Consider the following 19,987-nt stretch of genomic DNA (forward strand, 5'->3'; position numbering starts at 1 on the left):
TCCAGGGGTATAGACCTTCTACAATTTTATCCCTTAACTTATACGCCAATTATCAATTTAGTCCTTAAATTTTATGTTTTTTCCCCCTTAATTTAGATTAACATTTTGTAAAAAGGAATCAATCAAGTCATTCAGTTCAAATCTGTTGGTAATCGATGCAGTTTAAACATTTTTTTTTATAAAAAAAATGGAAAAAATTTAACTGAGAACATTCATGAGATGCGTCATTTAATAAATATTGATGTTTGATGAGTATTATTACTAAAAATAATTGTTTGAACAGCTTCATTTGCTAAAAAAGTTGGATAGAATAATCAGATTAAATCATTTTGACAAAATAAATGTTTAAATTGGAAAATAACTTTAAAGACTAATTTGATAATAAAGATTAATTTGACAAAATAAATCCTACGACACATGTATGAGCTTTTATGCTCATTCTCATCAGTATGATATATTTTTATATGATAAGAGTTCAAACTATGACATTTGTTCTATGATGATTACTTTTTATTATCAAGCCAAGGTAACAATCAATTTTTTGTGTAGGTAGAGTTTGGATCCCAGATATCTTATTTGACGATAAGAAATTTTACTAATTGAATTAATTAAAATTCACAACATAGGTCCTCTTTTGTTTTGTATTTACACCCTTGTAATAATATTGAATTTTTATTATTGATGGATGTATCAGTGTATGAGGTATATGTTACTCTAAATTCTTTTGTAATTTATTTGCTCGTTTTTTCCATAATTATCAACTTCAATGATTTCATTAAAATGAGATGCATAAGTAGTGACAGAGCTTTAAGTAGAGCCAAGTTAAATTTACCATTTTTTTTAATAAAAAAATCTATTAGTAACACACAAATATATATTACCTAAACATATAAGTATGTCTATAGTATAATTTATATATGTTATCTTCTCATATATAACAAAAAAATTATTTTAAGTTATTCTTTTAATAACTCAAAACAATTTCTTTCCTTATCAAGTCAAATTACAAACTGTAAACTATCTTTTATACCAAATTGATCACAATTGATATTCCTCTGATATTTTAAATTAAGATTTTTCGTTAAATAAATTAGATATTACACAGTTATAGATCATATGGTTTTAAAACTTCTTAAACATATAAAAATTTAATTTATTTTAAGTAATATACATATTAAACATCACTTTATATACTTAAACATATACAAGTCAAAATAAATATATAAAAATAATAAAAAAGGAAAATATTATTTTCATAAATAATAAATGGAATAAAAATCTTTAACTCTTAAACACAAAACTGCAATTGTCATTTCTTATAAAAATAAAAATATATTGTCCCTATTGCTAATTCTCCAAATACAAAAAATAAAAATAAAAATGGAAAAGAAAGAAGGTAGGGGTAGAATAAAAAAAAAAAAAAAAAATTCTAAATAGATTTATATTTGAAATAAAAAATCTAGCTAGTACCACAACTTATGTCACAACTTCTCTGCCACAACTGTGATGTGGTAGAAAGAATGTGATAAATATATAAAAAATTATGGATTCATATGTAAATGATAGGCAACCACTCTATTTCAAAATTATGGGGCTACACATAGTTCAATCCTTGAAAGAAGGCTTATATTAATGAGATTTACTTCTTTAGTTATTTATTTTTTTAAGAATATAAGCCTTGAAGACATATTAATTTAAGAATAAAGTTTAGTTACAAAATTGGTTGTAGCATTACTCAATATCTTATTATTGAAGGTGAATTTTGACAAATCCACCATTGAATTATATTTTCTTCTTATATCCTCTATGTTTGCAAAATTTATAGAAAATTAAAGATTAATAGCTATGTCATCAATAAATTGTTTAAATTGTAAGTTTTTGTAGTTTAAAATTATTCATAAAATATAATTTTATAGATCATATAATAAATAGTATTTGATTATCACAAAATTTGATATGTGTATTAAGACTGTAAAAAATATATAATCTAACGGTTAAATGTATGAAATATGTAATAATGTTAATGATATTGAGTAAAGTTGTACCCTTAGGCTACAACTAATTTTTTAGCTAAACTTTATCATTAATTTAATGAGCTACGTATGACATTTGTTTTTTTTTTTTTGAGAAGCACGTATGACATTCTTCTAAGAAAAGAGAGAGAGTTATATATGACATATAACATATGAATAATAAGAATTAAAATAAAGGCCATGTGAACGGATGCTTTAAAGGAAATTGTTAATAAACTATTTTAGAAAATTTTTTATATTATTTTTTATGAAAAATTGAAAAAACTGTTAGAATATTAATTTTTTTTTCTCTTTTTCTATAAAAACTGTTATAAATAACATTTCCCTTTACAATAAGCATTAAATGTAGCATTCTTGTTCATCAAAAAAAAAAAATGTAGCATTCTTGTTAAAATTTAGGAGAACCATTAATGATGTTTAACATAAAATTTTTATTTCTAATAAAAAAACAAATGAAGGGATTCTCAAAAAAGAAAAAAGAAAAAAAAAGAAGGGGTAGGCGATTTTCAAAATCCAAGGGAACATGTATGAACAAGACATGTATATTTTTCTCTGGACATCACAAATTGGGCTAAGAAAAACCCGGTCAATTTTTAAGGTATAAAAAAAAGCTCAATGTAAGCTGAATTATGTGTATGTGAATATGTGGTGGTGCATCGATCTACAAAAAAAAAAAAAAGAAAAAAAAAAAAGGTCCTTGGTGCATCAATCTACATCAATTTGGGTCACTCAGAAAAGCCCAAAAAGTGTGCTAAATTTGGTAAGAATGAAAGCTCCACAACTTGTATGATTGATATAAAAGGAAAAATTATGGTATCACACATTTTCACATATATTTTATTATAATTATTTTTATTGATCGACTACATGTAAGTAGTGGAAAAAAAAAATAATCAGTTTATGTAATAACGATTAACAGTCGATCACAGTTTATAGCATAATCAGAAAATTGTGACAAAGTGTGTATAAAAGTATATAGTAAGCACATAGTATTCAGATTTTATTATAACTCACGTGCGTTGAAACCGATCGACCTCGAAGAAATTTGGATGCCGACGTGAGATAAGTGTTTAGTAAAAGGCGAAAGAATAGTTTGGTCTGTGCAGACGTGAGATAAGTCAATAGACTCAATATACTCAAAAGTTTCTTGTGAGTTATGATCATATATTATAAAATAATAATACAAATGTTATTGTTGGTTCCTAACTATATCCAATCCTGGGCCGTTAATTACGACCATCTAACATGTTACCTACTCCGCGTATCTCACCTTTTCTTTCCAGCCTCCTTACATCAAATACTTTCTCATATTTACAGTGGCGGCTCCAGAAAATTTTTTCAGGATGTTCCTCAATGAGTATAAATTACACAATCTAATAAAAAAAAAATTTGTATATTGACAGCAGCAACAATAAAAAAATACGCGAATACATAAAATTTACAATTGCCTTCTACGAGTTTTCATATTTTAAAATCTTTGCATTATAGTCTTATTATTAATTCTACAATAATAATAAAATTATTAGTTATTGTTGTTGAGTTGTTTCATTAATTTATTTATCTTTTATAAACTATAATTTGTTATATTGTTGTTATATTAATTATAAAATTATTAATTATTATTTAGCCTAACATAATTTAATTTGTTTGTCTTTTATAATGTATTGGTTAATTAAATTATTAATTATTTTTTATTAGTTGCTCCCAATTAATTATTGGTTAATTAAATTACTGTTTATTAGTTGCACTAGCACACACCCCATATGCATTTACTTTCCTCAATTTAAAACTTAGAAATATATTATTTTCTAAATTATTATATTTCTTTCTTTTGAAGAATGAATTAATGATTATTATCTTTGCCCATATTATTAATTAAATTATAACCTACTAAGTATAATGACTGAGATTCAACGAATACCAATAGTAGACAAATTGTTTTTCAAATTTCAATGTCTAAAATGCTCATAAAAAATTTAAATGTATAAAAAATCTTATTAAATACAACTAATTAAATTTTCTAGTATTATCTTAGATATGATATACTGTATAGTATATTATATTCATTCATAATGTTATATAATATAATATACTTTAACAACAAATAAGCAAGAAAAGGAAAAATCATATAAATCATAGGGCCCACACCTAACCACTTGTGTGGGTATTATCAATTGCTTTTGAAGACTTCAAGTTGAACCATACACGTGGTAGACGCTACAGGCAATTGATAAGTGTTTCTTGGTTGGGCAAAGTGTAACACTAGTACTCTACTTCATAGACAACGGAAGAACCAAAGAAGTAATGAAAAGAAAAACAGAAGAAAAAAAAAGAGCAGATCAGATTAGGATGCCAGAGACTGAGAAAAGTGTGAAGACTCACTTGTTATGGTTGCCACCGTTGCATCATGTGTATGTTGCTCTATTGCTCTAGGTACGTTGGAATGAGATTCTAGCGGACTTGCGGCGATGAATTCGTTGATGTGCTCAGTGCTCTGTTCTGGTTTTGCTTTACTGGATGATTCTGTTGCTCTGGTTTCTTTAGGTTAGGTTGTAATCGCGTATATTGGGTTTTGATTTTTGATTATTTTTTTAGAATACGTGGGTTTGCTACCACATTGGGTTTGCTTTACCTTGTATTTTTTTCTTTAGATTGGGTTTGTAATCTATTGTTTAGAATTGATGTTGGGCTATTTTTTTTTTCTCTGGTGGGCTTGCTTTTGTTATAATTTTTTTTTTTTAGATTTTCGTTCAAAATTTTTTTTGGGCTTTTTTTTTTTTTTTGCGCTCAAAAGTAGAACAAATAAATTTTTTTTTTATTTGAGGGTGTTCCTCAGTTTGGTTGAGGGTGTTCCTAATTTTTTTTTTTTAAGGGTGAAAAAATAATTTTTTTAATTATATATATATATATATAATTTCAGGTCAGGGTGTTCCTGGGAACACCCTGGCCTGAACGTGGCGCCGCCACTGCATATTTAGGTCACCATGACGATATAGAAGGACACGTTAAAATGATCCCCATTTTACACAAATTTATACTACCGTGCAAAATAATGGGGTAATTATATTTCCTTCCCTTTAAGGTTTAAAGAAATTAACACTCACCCTCTTTTATTTAAATTAATATTGAAATATTCTAAATTTTTATAAGAATTTTTTTACCAAAATTTAATCATGGTTAGTAAAAAAAACTTATAAATTAACACTCACCCCCCTTTTATATAAATTAATAATGAAATATTCTAAATTTTTATAAGAATCTTTTTACCAAAATATAATCAAGGTTAGTAAAAAAAACTTATAAATTTGCAATGAAAATGCAAAATTTATTAAGCACCAAAACACTTATAACAACAAATATCTAAATAGTCCATTGAAAAAAAAAACTAATAATAAAAATTCACACTTAATATTTTAAAATACACTTTGATTAAAAATTTAAAACAATAAATTTTAATTATGAAATAAGATAAATTTGAAAACCTGCCTTTAAGCAAAGGGTAGGTTAGTACATAATATTTTTAATATTAATTTAATAAAGTTTAGTCCATTGGACGTCAAGGGGGAAAGTTCTATTTTCTCTTTAAATTTGGAGTGGAGTGTCGTTTTTTCCAAACCTCAAAGGAGATGAATGTAATTATTCTAAAAATAATTACAAAAAGTCACAAAAAATATATTTATGTGGCTATCAAAATCTATCGTATCTATAAATAAATAACTAAATTAAGTTTGGTTTCATAATAAGAGAAAAAGAGAAGGGGGTTTAACTAAAACATTTATTTTTGTTGACATATTTTGTAAACTAACGTATTTAGATTTGAACAAATGCTAAAGTGTTGCAAAATATTTTATTTATTATAGAATAGAATTGGAACAAGTAAAACAAAAGAAATAAAAAAGTTAAAAAAAAATCTATTGTATCTAAAAAAAAAAATTAAGTAAAAACAATCAAGTGTGATTTCATAATCAGAGAAAAAAAGAAGGGGGTTCTAACTAAAACATTCATTTTTGTTGACATATTTTGTAAACTAACGCATGTCGATTAATTTGAACAAATGCTAAAGTGATGCAATTTATATTATTTATTATAGAATAGAATTGGAACAAGTAACACAAAAGATATTGACGAGAAGACCAAGTGAGGAATCTGAACTTTAAAGACTGATAAATGTTATAAGCTATCACTGTATAACTAGACACGTATATCTTTTTTTGTGTTGGTTTTTGTTTTTCCACAATTTTTCTGTCATCTACCTACTAAAGGTATTGCCAAAGAAAAATAGAAATTTAAGGTTGAAAGTCCTTTTTTTTGCTTAATAATTTAAGGTTGAAACTTGAAAGGTGTTAACTTCATCAAGATCATTCAACACCAAAAAAGTGTTATTTCTACATCCCCTCTCTCTTTCACATTATCGAAATTCCACATCACAAATGTTGCTTTCGAGTTTCGACTTCTCTTTAAAAGAGGTGTAGAATTAAAGAAACTCTCTTTGGTGTTAAAATAGCATCATCCATTCGAAATTTACTAACAACATATATAGCTTCATCATTGTTAAACATGTAAATTTATTTAGAGCAAAGCAACACTTTCATCTCTCTTAAAAATTTCTCACCGTGTGAGATAGGAGTTTAGAAACTAATCATTTTGACATAGCTTCTCCTCTGCGAAACTTCAGAGCAAAATGATAAACTATTATGTGTCTTTTGAAAATTCTAATTTTAGTATCGGTCTCAACAGTCAACACACATGAGTTATACTTGTCTATGAATAATTTTAGAGAAAGTGAGTCTATTGAATGACTCACAATACATGAGCTGTACTTGTATATGAATAATTTTCTCCAAGCAATTTCACCCTACTTGGTAATAATAAGCTTTACTCATGTCTAGCTTCAAGGCCATATCTCCAATCTTCCCACTCTTCTTCCGACTGATATTATGTATTGTCTCAATTCTCAAATGCCCCCAAGACATTATCAGTTTTCAAATGATTATACATAAAAGCACTTTGATTTTCACTAATAATAGTAGGAAAAAGAAGTTTCAAAGTAATGACAAAAAATAAATGAATTTTAAATTTATAGTTGCCGGGGCTATGATTGATCATATGCATTTTAATTTTAGGGGTTAATGACCATTAAAATTTTAAAACAGTAACCTCATTTTTAAAGGCCAAAACCAATTTGCACTTTTTTTTTTCAATGAACCTCTAAGCCATAATATAATTCTTCCCCTCACTTTCTCTTTTATTTTAATTTTATCACCAAGACAATAGTACAAAACACAAAGCAAGACAAACTAATAAAAGAAGAAGTTGCGAACACTTGACACTAGCAAGAAGCTACAAACACTTGATCACATTTAACTATGTTGCTTTAAAAACAGATTAAGGAATTCTAAAAAGAACTATAAAAACATCCAGTTGAGGATTAAGTGTTCTACACATTATGAAATGAGCTACTGGAAATGGTTGGGCCTATAGCGAGGCTAGAATAAGACTTTAGACCATCCATAAATGGAGCCTTTGGGCACATTGGCTAGGCACATCTTATCAGATTTTCCTTGGCAAATTTGACAAGGTACACTAATTTGAAGCAAGTTTTAGCTCGATCTCCATAGAAGACCTTGGGTAATTCTTACATGCTCCAGAAGCAATGCTCCCATGCGGGGGGCCCACCCCTCATGGGAGAGGAGGGAGCATTGCTCCTGAAGCACCTAAGTTTTTTCTGAAGACCCTAATCTCTTGAATGGGTATTTGACTACTAGGCATGTAGGTCTTCCTTGATAATTGATCCAAGGGATCTTGAGGGTTAACTTGTCTCGGGATAACATAATTACCTCTTTGAATGTATCTTTTCTTTAACAAATCAGCAAATCCCTTGCTTGCAATTCTAGAAGGCATTTTGTCATCCATCCCTTCAACCAAACAAAGGTAACATTTACTTGATAGGACAAAGGCTTGGTTTTAGGGAGTAGTTCCCACCAAATCCATGTCTTACTTGTCCTATAATACTCCAACACTTAACTAAGATAACTGGTTTTAGGTCTAGGTTAATTTGCAATCTTTTAGCTACTATTACCTTAGAGCATCCGCATCAGCGGATGTAAACATTTGCATAATACAAAAAGACACAAATTTTACACATTTTGCTTCAAAAATGCTCCACATTAGTGCTTCTAAAAATGTGCATATTTGCACATTTGCTACAATAACCGTGCATATATGCACGGTCACTGTAGCTTTATATTATATTTTTTTAATAATTTTTTCTCTCATTTCTTAAGTCATATTTTTCTCTCTTCTCCGTCAACTCTCTCTCCCTTCTCCACCTGACTCTCTTCCATCTCTATCTCCTCTATACAAATCATCAATTCCAGACAAATCATCAAACAAAACCTAGATCTAGATCTTAACTCATCAAACTCATATGGTTTTCTTAAATCTAAATCTCAAACTCATCAAACCCATTTACAAAACCATATCATCAAACCCATGTACAAATATAAGTGAATCATCAAAGAAGAAGAAGTGGTCAAGACGAAGAAGCAGAGGCAACAGCTATAGCAGTAGCAAAAAAAAGAAAAAAGAAAAAAGAAAAGCAATGATAACATCGAATAAGCAGCAGCAACAACAGCAATAGATGAAGGAAATGGAGTCTCAGCCATGGAAGTTCGCCTTTATGTTGGCTATTTGAGTTTTGGCTATGGAGGTTCAGCTAGGGAAGTTTTGTGGTGGTTTGAACTCTAAAGAGAAGAGAGCTGAGAGATGAGAGAACGTGTGAGAGATGAGAATGAGAGATAACGTGTGAGAAAAAATAAAGGTAATAATAATAATAATAAATGAATACTTAAATAAAAAGGGGTGTATAATAGATAGTCTGATGTTGGTGTTTTGTAAAAGTGAGAAAAAGCAGGTTTTTATGCTAAAATAGAAGAGAAATTTTACACATATTGATACGGTTGCTCTTATCATGTTACACACTCGAATCCATTGTGTACACAATAGTTTTGACCTCCATGGATTAACCCTTGTAGTGCTAAAAGTTTTCTTTCTTAGCACATAATTGGGACACAACATCCTTACTACGATTCTCTCTTTCTTGAATCAACCACCCACAACTATAACATGATTTATTACCAAAATAACACAGTTTTCACTTCCAAAAATAAAATTCTGGTTTAATTAAGTAAATCCCTCTTTAAGGCAATTTGAATATCTAGGCGCCTCAGCCAAGTGAGGTTGACAACATGGGAGATTCAATTGGAGATAGCAAAATGAGTTGTGGAGAAAAGAAAGCATATATAATATAACTAGTACTTGTACAAAAACTATAAATTTCTTGATACGTATTCTTTTTGTTCATTTCGTATAGCATTCCCTCTACCCATACAGATAAGTTGGATGATATATATGATACACATGCTAAAAAAGAAAGCTAGATCAACATGATCTTATAATAAATGGTCATGGTTGATTCATCTTAATAATTGAATTTGATGGACTAAGAAGACTATAGGCATCATGACCCTTGTTAATGCTAACAATGTTGGATCGACGAGCTGGACTAGGCAGAATTAAGGAATAACCTTTAGCAAAGCCGCAACCAGGACTAAAATCCTCGCTGCTTTCCATCTCTGCCAACACTTTGTAGAACAAATCAACATCACAAGGGAGCACAAGAGGGCCTTCACTATTGTACCCATATTCCATTTCAGCATCCTCTAGCAGCATCACGAACAAAGGATGATTAACAAGCTTGGTCTTGATCACAAATCGTTGTTTTTGAGGTCCAACATAGACTGCGAAACAACCTTCCGGAGCTAGTACTTGTCGATTCTTTTTACTCTTTGTCAATGAACTGGAAGTGGTAGATGAAGATGAACAACATTTTTTGTTGCCAGCTACTAGTGATAGACATCGTTTCCATGCCTTGAAAATCAAGGTGTTCCTGCACTTAACTTCTACACTTTCCATATTAAGTACCTAACACGGATTTGATAATCTAAGTAAGAGAGATATATAGAGAGGTTTTGTAATGGGCAAACACTTTCAATTGAAGATGTAAATCCAAAACAAGAAGAAAAATATAGATTGGACTACATGGAAAATTAGAAGATGCGTATAGAAGAGCAAAAAGGTTTTGAAATGAGAGTCTGGTTTAGCACACGTTATATATAGAGGTCCATTCTCCATTTGCAGACTAATAATTTGGTATTTTGTCACGCAAGAACGCGCGCAGCAAGGTTGTGAAAGGCTACTAGCAATCTTCAATATATTATATATGCATATGCTAGCTCCACAAGTAAAATGTTTTTTTTTTTATGATAAACGCTCCACAGGTAAAATGTTGAAATAGAAGACAACTTAGAGAAACATACTTGCAGATAATGGTCAAAGCAGTGAGTGGAAGACTAGGAGGTTATGAAGTAAGCCTTTATTTGTAAATTGTAATCAGTGACGTCTCAGGTGGGTGCTCAAGTCAAGGGGGCGCGGATTTCAGGGTCCAATTATTTATTTATATATTTTTAGTTATTATATACGTCATTTTTATAATTGGCCATTCTAAAATTTTAGGCCCCTTCTCTTCAATAAATTTTGCTAACTTTATTTAAATAACAATTATTTAACTAAAAAACTTAGCAAAAGTAATTAAAACATTCACAATAATGATTGTATTTTAACAAAAAAAAAAAAAAACTACATTACTACTAAAGAATAAAAAAATCATGTGTTACAGGAGAAATTAAAGTTAAATTTTTTGCAACTACAGTAAACTGATATGATAAATACTAGTTGATTGTAGCAAGTTATTAAAAATAAAATACAATATTTTATTAAGATTATATCTCTTCTTTCAATTAAAAAACTCAAATTCTCTCTCTTCCTTTATTATTTTAATGAGTTGTTTATATTATTTTAATTGAAGTGATAAAAAAATAGAACATTTGATATTGAGTGTATTGTAAAATGATTGCATCTTACATCTTAATGTTTTTAGTGTGTGGGGTAAAAATGCTTAAATGCATATTTGGGTCTTGGGCCTGGTTTGTTGGTATAAGTCTGTTCAATCAGAGTCTTTGAGACCCACAGGCCAGTTCGCGCTACAAGGGGCAGAGAAGTTATCTGAGAAGGAGTATCTCCTCGGATGGGCCCAGCAAAGACCATGAGACGTGCTAAAGGATTTAGAGACAGAATTCTAGAAGATCTGTTGGGTAAAGGCGTGATCCAATCACTCGTTAGAAGGAGGAACGTTTGAGAAATACCTAAAGAGAAAAAAGCTGCTACCATCACATTAAAGACCCTGCACCTACCTCTCTGGCCGCATTAATGGAGGAATGATCTCTGAACAGTAATATTCAACCTTCCAGCTATTGTTTGAAGACTTCAAGAAGGTGGTTGATGAGACAAGTATCTATGGGAAAAATCTGTGTTACACGTGGAAGAAACAGGGAAGAAGAAAAGGAATATAAGAAGACGAGAGAGGTAAGAAGAAGGGAGACCTTTTTTGGAACTAAAAATTATAATCTTTTGCTTAAAGAAAGAAAGGTAATACGAGTGGTCCTCGGCTTACGTCCGAGTAGAGTTTTTTGTCATATTTATCTATTATTCGCATAGATCGTAGCATTCTAGCTTATTTATTAACTCTCCAATATCCCTAACCTAGGTTTCAAACCCATACTTCATTGTACAAGACTCTTTGGGCCTAGGTCCATCTATGGATTGGATCGAATACAAATTGTGCACTTACATTTAGAAACAACGATTTTGAGTATTTATAATTTTTTAATTCTATATGGATGTATGTTTGGATTTTTTTTTTTGCCTTTATGCTCTGGCCTCTGTTAGCTTAAAATCCTGGGACCATCTGTATTGGCAATGGCATGAATGCCACATTGTAAGTGGGAGTAGGTTACCACCGTACATTCTTGGTACGATGGTCACTCTACAAGTATAAGTGTTTGTGAGGTGTGGGGGGTAAGGGTCAGGGTTCGGGGAGAAAATTTCACACATATATACACTTAAATTATGCTAGAGTAAAATCTCTATCTTGTATATATAAAAAAAAAAAAAAGTGGGGGTAGGTTTAATGAACTTCTAGGAATTTTACTATTTCTGATATTTTAACTAAAATGGAATTAAAGAAAGTGATGATTATTAAACTACAATAAAAAATTTGTTATGTGCAATGTAAGAAAAAATTTAACAAGATATGATTTTTGTCTCTATTGTTTTTTGTCTAAGTATGTCGTTTGATGATTATGGTAGTTAATTACTAGTAGTCTTATTTTTATCTAAATATGAATTTTAACAATTATAGTTGTTATTAATAGGTAATTATGGTATTTATTAATAATATTTTGTTTTAATTGTAACAAGATTCTAATGGACATTTAAATGTAGAATAAATTTTAAAAAATTAATAATATATGTGTGTGTAGAATAATGATATATGAAATTGTGAGGCTTAAACAATTTATATGATAAAATATTATGAAGTTAACTATAAATGTCAAATGAGAAAGTTTAATAATAAAAAAAAATGCTTTTATTTAATTTTTGACTAAATATGAAATTTGATCATTCTTGATAAGCATGTATTATATGATTGGATCTTGTGAGATATCCAATACCTCTTTTTTAGATAAAAGATCTCCAAAACTACTTATGTGGTACAATATAAAGAGATCAATCAAAAATCAAACTTCTTTAATTAATATATATAAAATAGATTCTAGATAATGAGACTTTGAGGTTTATTGAAAATATTATATTTAATGTGATAAATGCCTCCACTTAAAAGAGTTTGGTTCTACCAAGAGTTTTATAACTCAATCGGTATTTCTTGGTTTTTCTAACAGAGACATCCAAAATTCAAACCTCCTCATCCCGAAAGAAAAATTTATGCTGAGTTCAAAGCTATTCATCGTCAAGATACAACAAATTCACCAAACTGCATAGAATAATTCCAATATCTATTAAAGATAATTTCTTAAGAAATTGTATTTTTTTATAATTATAATTAACACCCTAAATTTATAGGCAAGGAAGAGTTATGACTTTTTGTTTGAATTGACACATTCTTTGAGTATGATGACCTTTTAGAATAATTCTTAACCTATTAGAAAATAAAAAATAGCTTTTTATGATCTACAAGTTTTGTTCTAGTGCATTTCATCCTATTTTAATAAAAAAAAGGGTAAACTACATATTTGGTCCCTATCCTTTACACCATATTTCAATTTGGTCCCTAACCTTTTAATTGTGTCAATTTGGTCCCTAATATTTCAATGTTGTGTCAATTTAGTCCCTGCAGTTATATTTTGAATGAAAATTACTAACATAGCAAATGACTAAAATAAAATTTTATTTTATTTTCACGTCAACAGAAGTTAATTTTTTATTTTGGTCATTTGCCATGTTAATAATTTTCATTCAAAATATAACTGCAGGGACTAAACTGACACAACATTGAAATATTAGGGACCAAATTGACACAATTAAAAGGTTAGAGACTAAATTGAAATATGGTGTAAAGGATAGGGACCAAATATGTAGTTTACCCTAAAAAAATTTATCATGCAATCTATACATGTCATATGCAACGTGTTTAGCTATATGCCAAGTGTGTCACTCGCTGCACGTGTATTGTGTGTTCTAAAACCACATGTCCATAGATTCTTTCAATTACTTTATTCGTTAGTATATATGTTGCTTTATATACACATAAAAAAAAACTTAAAAAAAACTTTTAACATCCAATACAAACAGGAGTGGAGCTAGGAATTTTTGTTTGGGAGGGCCAAGTTGTAGCACTAATATATTTATCAAGACAATCCCACACACACATATATACAAATGTTTTTTTTTTGTATATTATATACACACATTTTTTTTATTTGATAAGTTATATTATATACACACCCAAAAAAAACTTAGTATTTTCAATCACAATTACGTTTGATAGCAATCTTTCATAAAATAAAATTAATTTTTAACATTTTTATAGTAAAATTCTTATAAAGTTTCATTTTTATACAAATTATTAAATTTTATACTAAAATAAGTAAAATAATCTTTCAATTGAACTAATAAAATTTTCAAAAATATAAATTATCTAAATCTTGGAGGAAGAAGTTAAGCTCCAAATATAATATTATTTGAATTTATCTTGCTCAAACCCATTATGTGGCAACTAAAGAGACATTTCATGTGTAGTTTTAGTGACAATATTTTTTTAATGAGTCAATGACTTGTTAATTGCCACATAATGGATTGAAAAAGATATAGATTCAAACATGTTTGGTGCCAAATTTTATCAAATATTTAACAAATATAAGATCACATTTTACAATAAAAATAGAATTGCAAAAAATAATGTTATGTCTATATAACTATTAAACCAATTATTTTTTTTAAAAGCATCATTGGACTAAATCAAATCTTGGGGGTGGGGGAAACTCTTATTTTTGTAGACTAAATTTTGAAAACATTAAAATAATTATATATATTTTTAAAAAATTCAAAATTTTGGCCCCCACCCTTACACATAGCTACGCCCCCACAAGATAGTCAATAATACCTCATGTCATGAATATATACACTGTTCATATAATATTCATAGAGAATTCTCTATGCAAATATGATTTCCTTCAAACTAGTGTATAGGAATCTCCTCTAATCTATTACGTGGCAATTTATTATTATTATTTTTTAAGAATGTAAAATTAGAATTCGAATACATATTAATTAAATGAGTTATGTATGACATTCTTCTATATAAGATAAAAAAAAGCAAAAAAAAAAAAAAAGACTATATGACATAAATAATAAGAATTACAAAAATGTCCTGTTAATGGATATCCATAGAAAAATTGTTAATAAATCATTTTAGGAAACTTTTTATATCATTTTTATGAAAAATTGAAAAAATTATCAAACATTAATTGTTTTTTCTCTTTTTTTTTTTTTTTTTCATAAAAACTATCCTAAAATGGTTCACTTAACATTTCCCTTAACATCGCGCACTCTTGGTGTGATAGTCACTTCACAAGTATAAATGTTTGTGGGGTGTGGGGGGTAAGGGCTGGGGTTCAAGTCTCTGAAAGAGAGCTTCACATACATATACATTTAGATTAGACTTGAGAATAAATTCTATCTTGTAAAAAACAAAAAAAAAATTCCCTTAAAACCTTCTAAAAAAAACATTTCCCTTAAAATAATAAATTAAGCATTAAATCTAGCATTTTTGTTAAAATTTAGGAGAACCATTAATGATATTTCACATAATTTTTTATTTCTAATAAAAAAACATACGAAGGGATTCTCAAAAACAGTGGCAGGACTTAGGAGATTTTCCAAGTCCAAGGGAACATGGGCCCATTATTGCCGCCCTGGTCCCCTCTCTCTGCCCTCAAGCAGACAAAAGTGTGAATAAGACACATATATTTTTCTATGGACATCCCAAATTGGGCTAAGAAAAACCCGGTCAATTTTTAAGGTCAAAGAAAAAGCTCAATGTAACATGTTACCTACACCAGGTCTCACCTTTCCTCTTCAGCCTCCTTAAATCAAAGACTCTCTCAATATTTAGGTCACCAATGACGATATAGGATAACGAATTAAAATGATCCCCATTTTACACAAATTTATACTACATTAAAAAATAATTACAAAATGTCACAAAAAATATATTTATTTGGCCATCAAAAATGGCTATCAAAATCTATCGCATATTCAAGATTTCGACTTATATAAATAAATCAATCAAATTTGGTTTCATATTTTGGTGACTTATCAAGTAGATCTAGTGATATTTCGTCCAAATTTAGTGAAATCTCATCGAATCAGGTGAGATTTCTTCTAGATCGAGTGAAATCTCACTGACTTTTCACCATTTCCTCGCTAGAATCTCAGACCTTGACTTCGACTGACCTGCCCAAAACCAACTAGATGTCTGAACCACTCGATCCGATCAGTTTCTCGGTCGGCGACGGGTTGATGGCAGATTCCACTCGATCAGGTCGGGTCAACGGCGGGTTGAGCACAAACCCGACCCGCCCAACCCATGGAAAAATCTATCTTATCGAAAAAAAAGTATTTTAAAAGTAAAGACAATCAAGTGTGATTTCATAATTAGAGAAAAAAAGAAGGGAGTTTAACTAAAATCAAGGACGGAACTAGGATTTCAAGCTAAAAGGAGTTAGAGTATAAGAAAAAAAATTTAAATAGACATCCATATAGTATTGACAAATTATAAATATACAAAATTATTATTTCTTAATACATTAGAATGCAATTATCTACCAGCAAAAGCAAAATCAAAAAAAAAAAAAGTTTTTTAAAAAAAATACTAGGCTAGCAAGGGTTTTTTATTTTATTTTTTTATTTTTAAGTTAGAGCATTCACAGTAGTGGTGCTACAAAATATAGCTTTTAGCACCTCAAAAAGCTAATTTATCTATCTTACCACATCACTTTACAATACACCCGACATAAAATATTCTATTTTTTTACCACTTTGTTTAAAATAATATAAACAACCTATTAAATTAATAAAAGAAGATAGAGAATTTGAGTTTTTTTTTTATAATTAAAAGTAGAGAGATAATCTTAATAAAACATTTTATTTTATTTTTAGGAACTTGCTATAGTCAACTAGTATTTATACAAGTTTATTGTGGTTGTAAAAAATTTAGTTTTAATTTCTTCAATAACATATGATTTTTTGGTTCTTTGGTGGAAAAATAGTTTATATATATATATATATATATAAAATACAATTACTATAGTGAATGTTTTTATTGTTTTATTAAGTTTTTGGATTAGATAGTTGCTAGTTGAAGGGTGGCCTAAGGTTTTGGACTACCAAAATGATGTACATAATTTGTATAAAAAATAAAAAATAAAAAAAAGGAACCAAGGGAGCCCCGCCCTGACATATTTTGTGAACTAACGTATGTGGATTTGAACAAATGCTAAAGTGATGCAATATATATTATTTATTATATATAGAATAGAATTGGAACAAGTAACACAAAAGATATTGAGAAGACCAAGTGAGGAATATGAACTTTAAAGAATGATATATGTTACAAGCTATCACTATATAACTATATACGTATATCTTTTTTTGTGTTGTTTTTGTTTTTCCACAATTTTCTGTCATCTATTTGCTCAAGATATTGCCAAAAACAAACTGGCCATTTAAGGTTGAAACTTCATTTTTTTGCTGAATAATTTAAGGTTGCAGATTGAAAGGGGTTTACCTATTCTAGATCATTCAACACTAAAAAAGTGTTATTTCTGCATCCTCTCTTTCTCTTTCACATTATCGAAATTCCACATCACAAATGTTGCTTTCGACTTCTCTTTAAAAGAGGTGTAGAATTAAAGCAACTCTCTTTGGTGTTAAAATAGCATCACCCATTCGAAATTTACTATCAATATATATAGCTTAATCATTGTTAAACAAGTAAATTTAGAGCAAAGCAACACTTTCATATCTCTTTAAAATTTCTCACCATGTGAGATAGGAGCTTACAAACTAATCATTTTGACATAGCTTCAGCTCTGGAAAACTTCAGAGCAGAATGAAAAACTATTATGTGTGTTTTGAAAATTCTAACTACTTGCGAGAAGACCAATAAGTAATACTTTTTGGTATGAAAAATAGCTCTACTGAAGTACTCCGAAGATACCAACAATAACATCACCATTTTTCAATAATAGTACCTAATTAAACTAACGGCCACATGCTTTCACACATATTTTGCTACAATTGTCCCACATGGCAAATTGTAAATAGTAGAGAAAAAACAGTTGGTCTATGTGATAGTAACAGACAACCAATTATATAGTCTGCTATATAAGATAATTGTAGCAAAGTACAAAAATGTGTTGTACTAGCATTATGGACCACATTTTTTTTCTACATCTTATTGTATCTATCCTGGTTGCATTCGTGGACCCCCCAAATTAGTAATTATTGAAGGTGATGGTGATGGATGGTCATCAATTGATCATTCAGTCTATTGAATCTGGTTTTTTGATTTGTGTTGAGGTATCCAAATATTCCAAAAGATGATTGACTTCAGCTATTTTAGATCAAACTCTTCGGCGCCTCCCATGTGAAGAACAGAGATACATCAACAAGCTATTGTTATCTTCCATTTTTGACAGGGATGGAGCTAGACTTTAGACTTAGAGGGGGCAAAAAATACATTAAAAAAAATTTCTTGACTTCTAACTAAATGAGATTATCTTATAAAAATTAATGTTTCCATTAGTTCATTTCGTTATTTATTTAATTAATTTTAAAATAAGAGTGAGCAAGAGTAGTCTAAGTACAAATCTTTTGTCTCTCTCAAATAAATATTCTAAACAGAGTAGAGTGGGTGACTTTCCAGATATTACAGTGTCTAGTAAATTTCTTTGAGTTGCCTCCTCATTTCTCAAGAACAACGCAGAACGGGATGCCAAAGAGGTTTTTTTTTTTTTTTAAATATCTCACAGTTCGAGGATTTGTTACTTGTTTTTGGGGATTTTGTTTGTTTGTCAATGGAGAGGCCATCACTTTTTTTTTTTGGTTGGGTTCTAAGGGTCAATTTGTAAATGGTTGGGGAGAGGGGGGCCAAAAGTAATTATCTTGAACGTAAATGTTAAAAAAATTCAGAATGTATATATTATGATTTTTTTTTAAAAAAAATCTAGGGGAGGCCATTGCCCCCCCTAGTCAATGAACAACTCCATCCCTAATTTTTGATAAGCCCTTTTTCACACAATCTCTGCAGTGTATTCCATGTAAATGACTAACTTCTATTTCCATTAATCTACACGTTGAAGGGAAAGGCTTGTGAGTGTGTTTGAGAATGACAATTTAAATTTGTACTCCCAGGTGGGTTGGTACCTAGGGAGGTTCGCAGGCGGGTGGGAAAAATTATCATATACATCATGCAAGATTTTTCATAGTTGGTGGAGACTGTACACCCGTAAACTCCACATGTTACAAGAGATTGATTGTGTGCAACCATTACACAAAACGTTAGGTTTTAGATGTTGGCATATTCTATGCAAATTTCAATGTATTTGAGACATGGGTTAGCATAAAAGTCTATGTGATGCTAATTGAAGAAGAAATTTAAGCTAAGGAGTGAAACGCGTCTCACTTAAGTGAAACGAAACTCGTTTGAGTGATTCATTAAAGGCTGATATAAACGCTAAATAAGATAAAACTTTGTGTGACATTTGCTTGAGTGAAATCGTTGAATTTGCGATCCAAATGCTTCTAGAAAAACGATTCTTGCTCAACTTTTAACCCTACTTTGTGCACCTAAATAAATCACATTTTGCATGACTTTTATAGGGATGGAAGGTTATATATTATAACAGAGCTAAAACCTTCACTACAAAAAAAAGGGTCTATAGCCGCGTTTCAAAAAAGTGTTATTTCTGCATCCTCTCTTTCTCTTTCACATTATCAAAATTCCACATCACAAATGTTGCTTTTGACTTCTCTTTAAAAGAGGTGTAGAATTAAAGCAACTCTCTTTGGTGTTAAAATAGCATCACCCATTCGAAATTTACTATCAATATGTATAGCTTCATCATTGTTAATAAAAGTAAATTTAGAGCAAAGCAACACTTTCATATCTCTTTAAAATTTCTCACCATGTGAGATAGGAGTTTACAAACTAATCATTTTGACATAGCTTCACCTCTGCAAAACTTCAAAGCAAAATGAAAAACTACTATGTGTTATTTGAAAATTCTAACTACTTGCGAGAGGACCAATAAGTAATACTTTTTTGTATGAAAAAAATGCTCCACTGAAGTACTGCGAAGGTACCAACAATAACATCACCATTTTTCAATAATAGTACCAAATTAAACTAACGGCCAAATGCTTTCACACATATTTTGCTACAATTGTCCCACATGGCAAATTGTAAATAGTAG

The 19,987-nt window shown here is 29.5% G+C and overlaps 1 protein-coding gene across 1 annotated transcript; it reads right to left on the reverse strand.

The window, feature by feature from the left end:
- Positions 1-9,376: 9,376 nt before the first annotated feature.
- On the reverse strand, positions 9,377-10,254 carry LOC142632232 (auxin-responsive protein SAUR71-like). The gene has a single exon (XM_075806657.1). The coding sequence runs from the start codon at positions 10,005-10,007 to the stop codon at positions 9,498-9,500; it is 510 nt and encodes a 169-aa protein (XP_075662772.1). The 5' UTR covers positions 10,008-10,254; the 3' UTR covers positions 9,377-9,497.
- Between the last annotated feature and the right edge of the window lie 9,733 nt (positions 10,255-19,987).

The sequence above is a fragment of the Castanea sativa genome, chromosome 4, assembly GCF_040712315.1.
Source record: "Castanea sativa cultivar Marrone di Chiusa Pesio chromosome 4, ASM4071231v1".
NCBI classification, from domain to species: domain Eukaryota; kingdom Viridiplantae; phylum Streptophyta; class Magnoliopsida; order Fagales; family Fagaceae; genus Castanea; species Castanea sativa.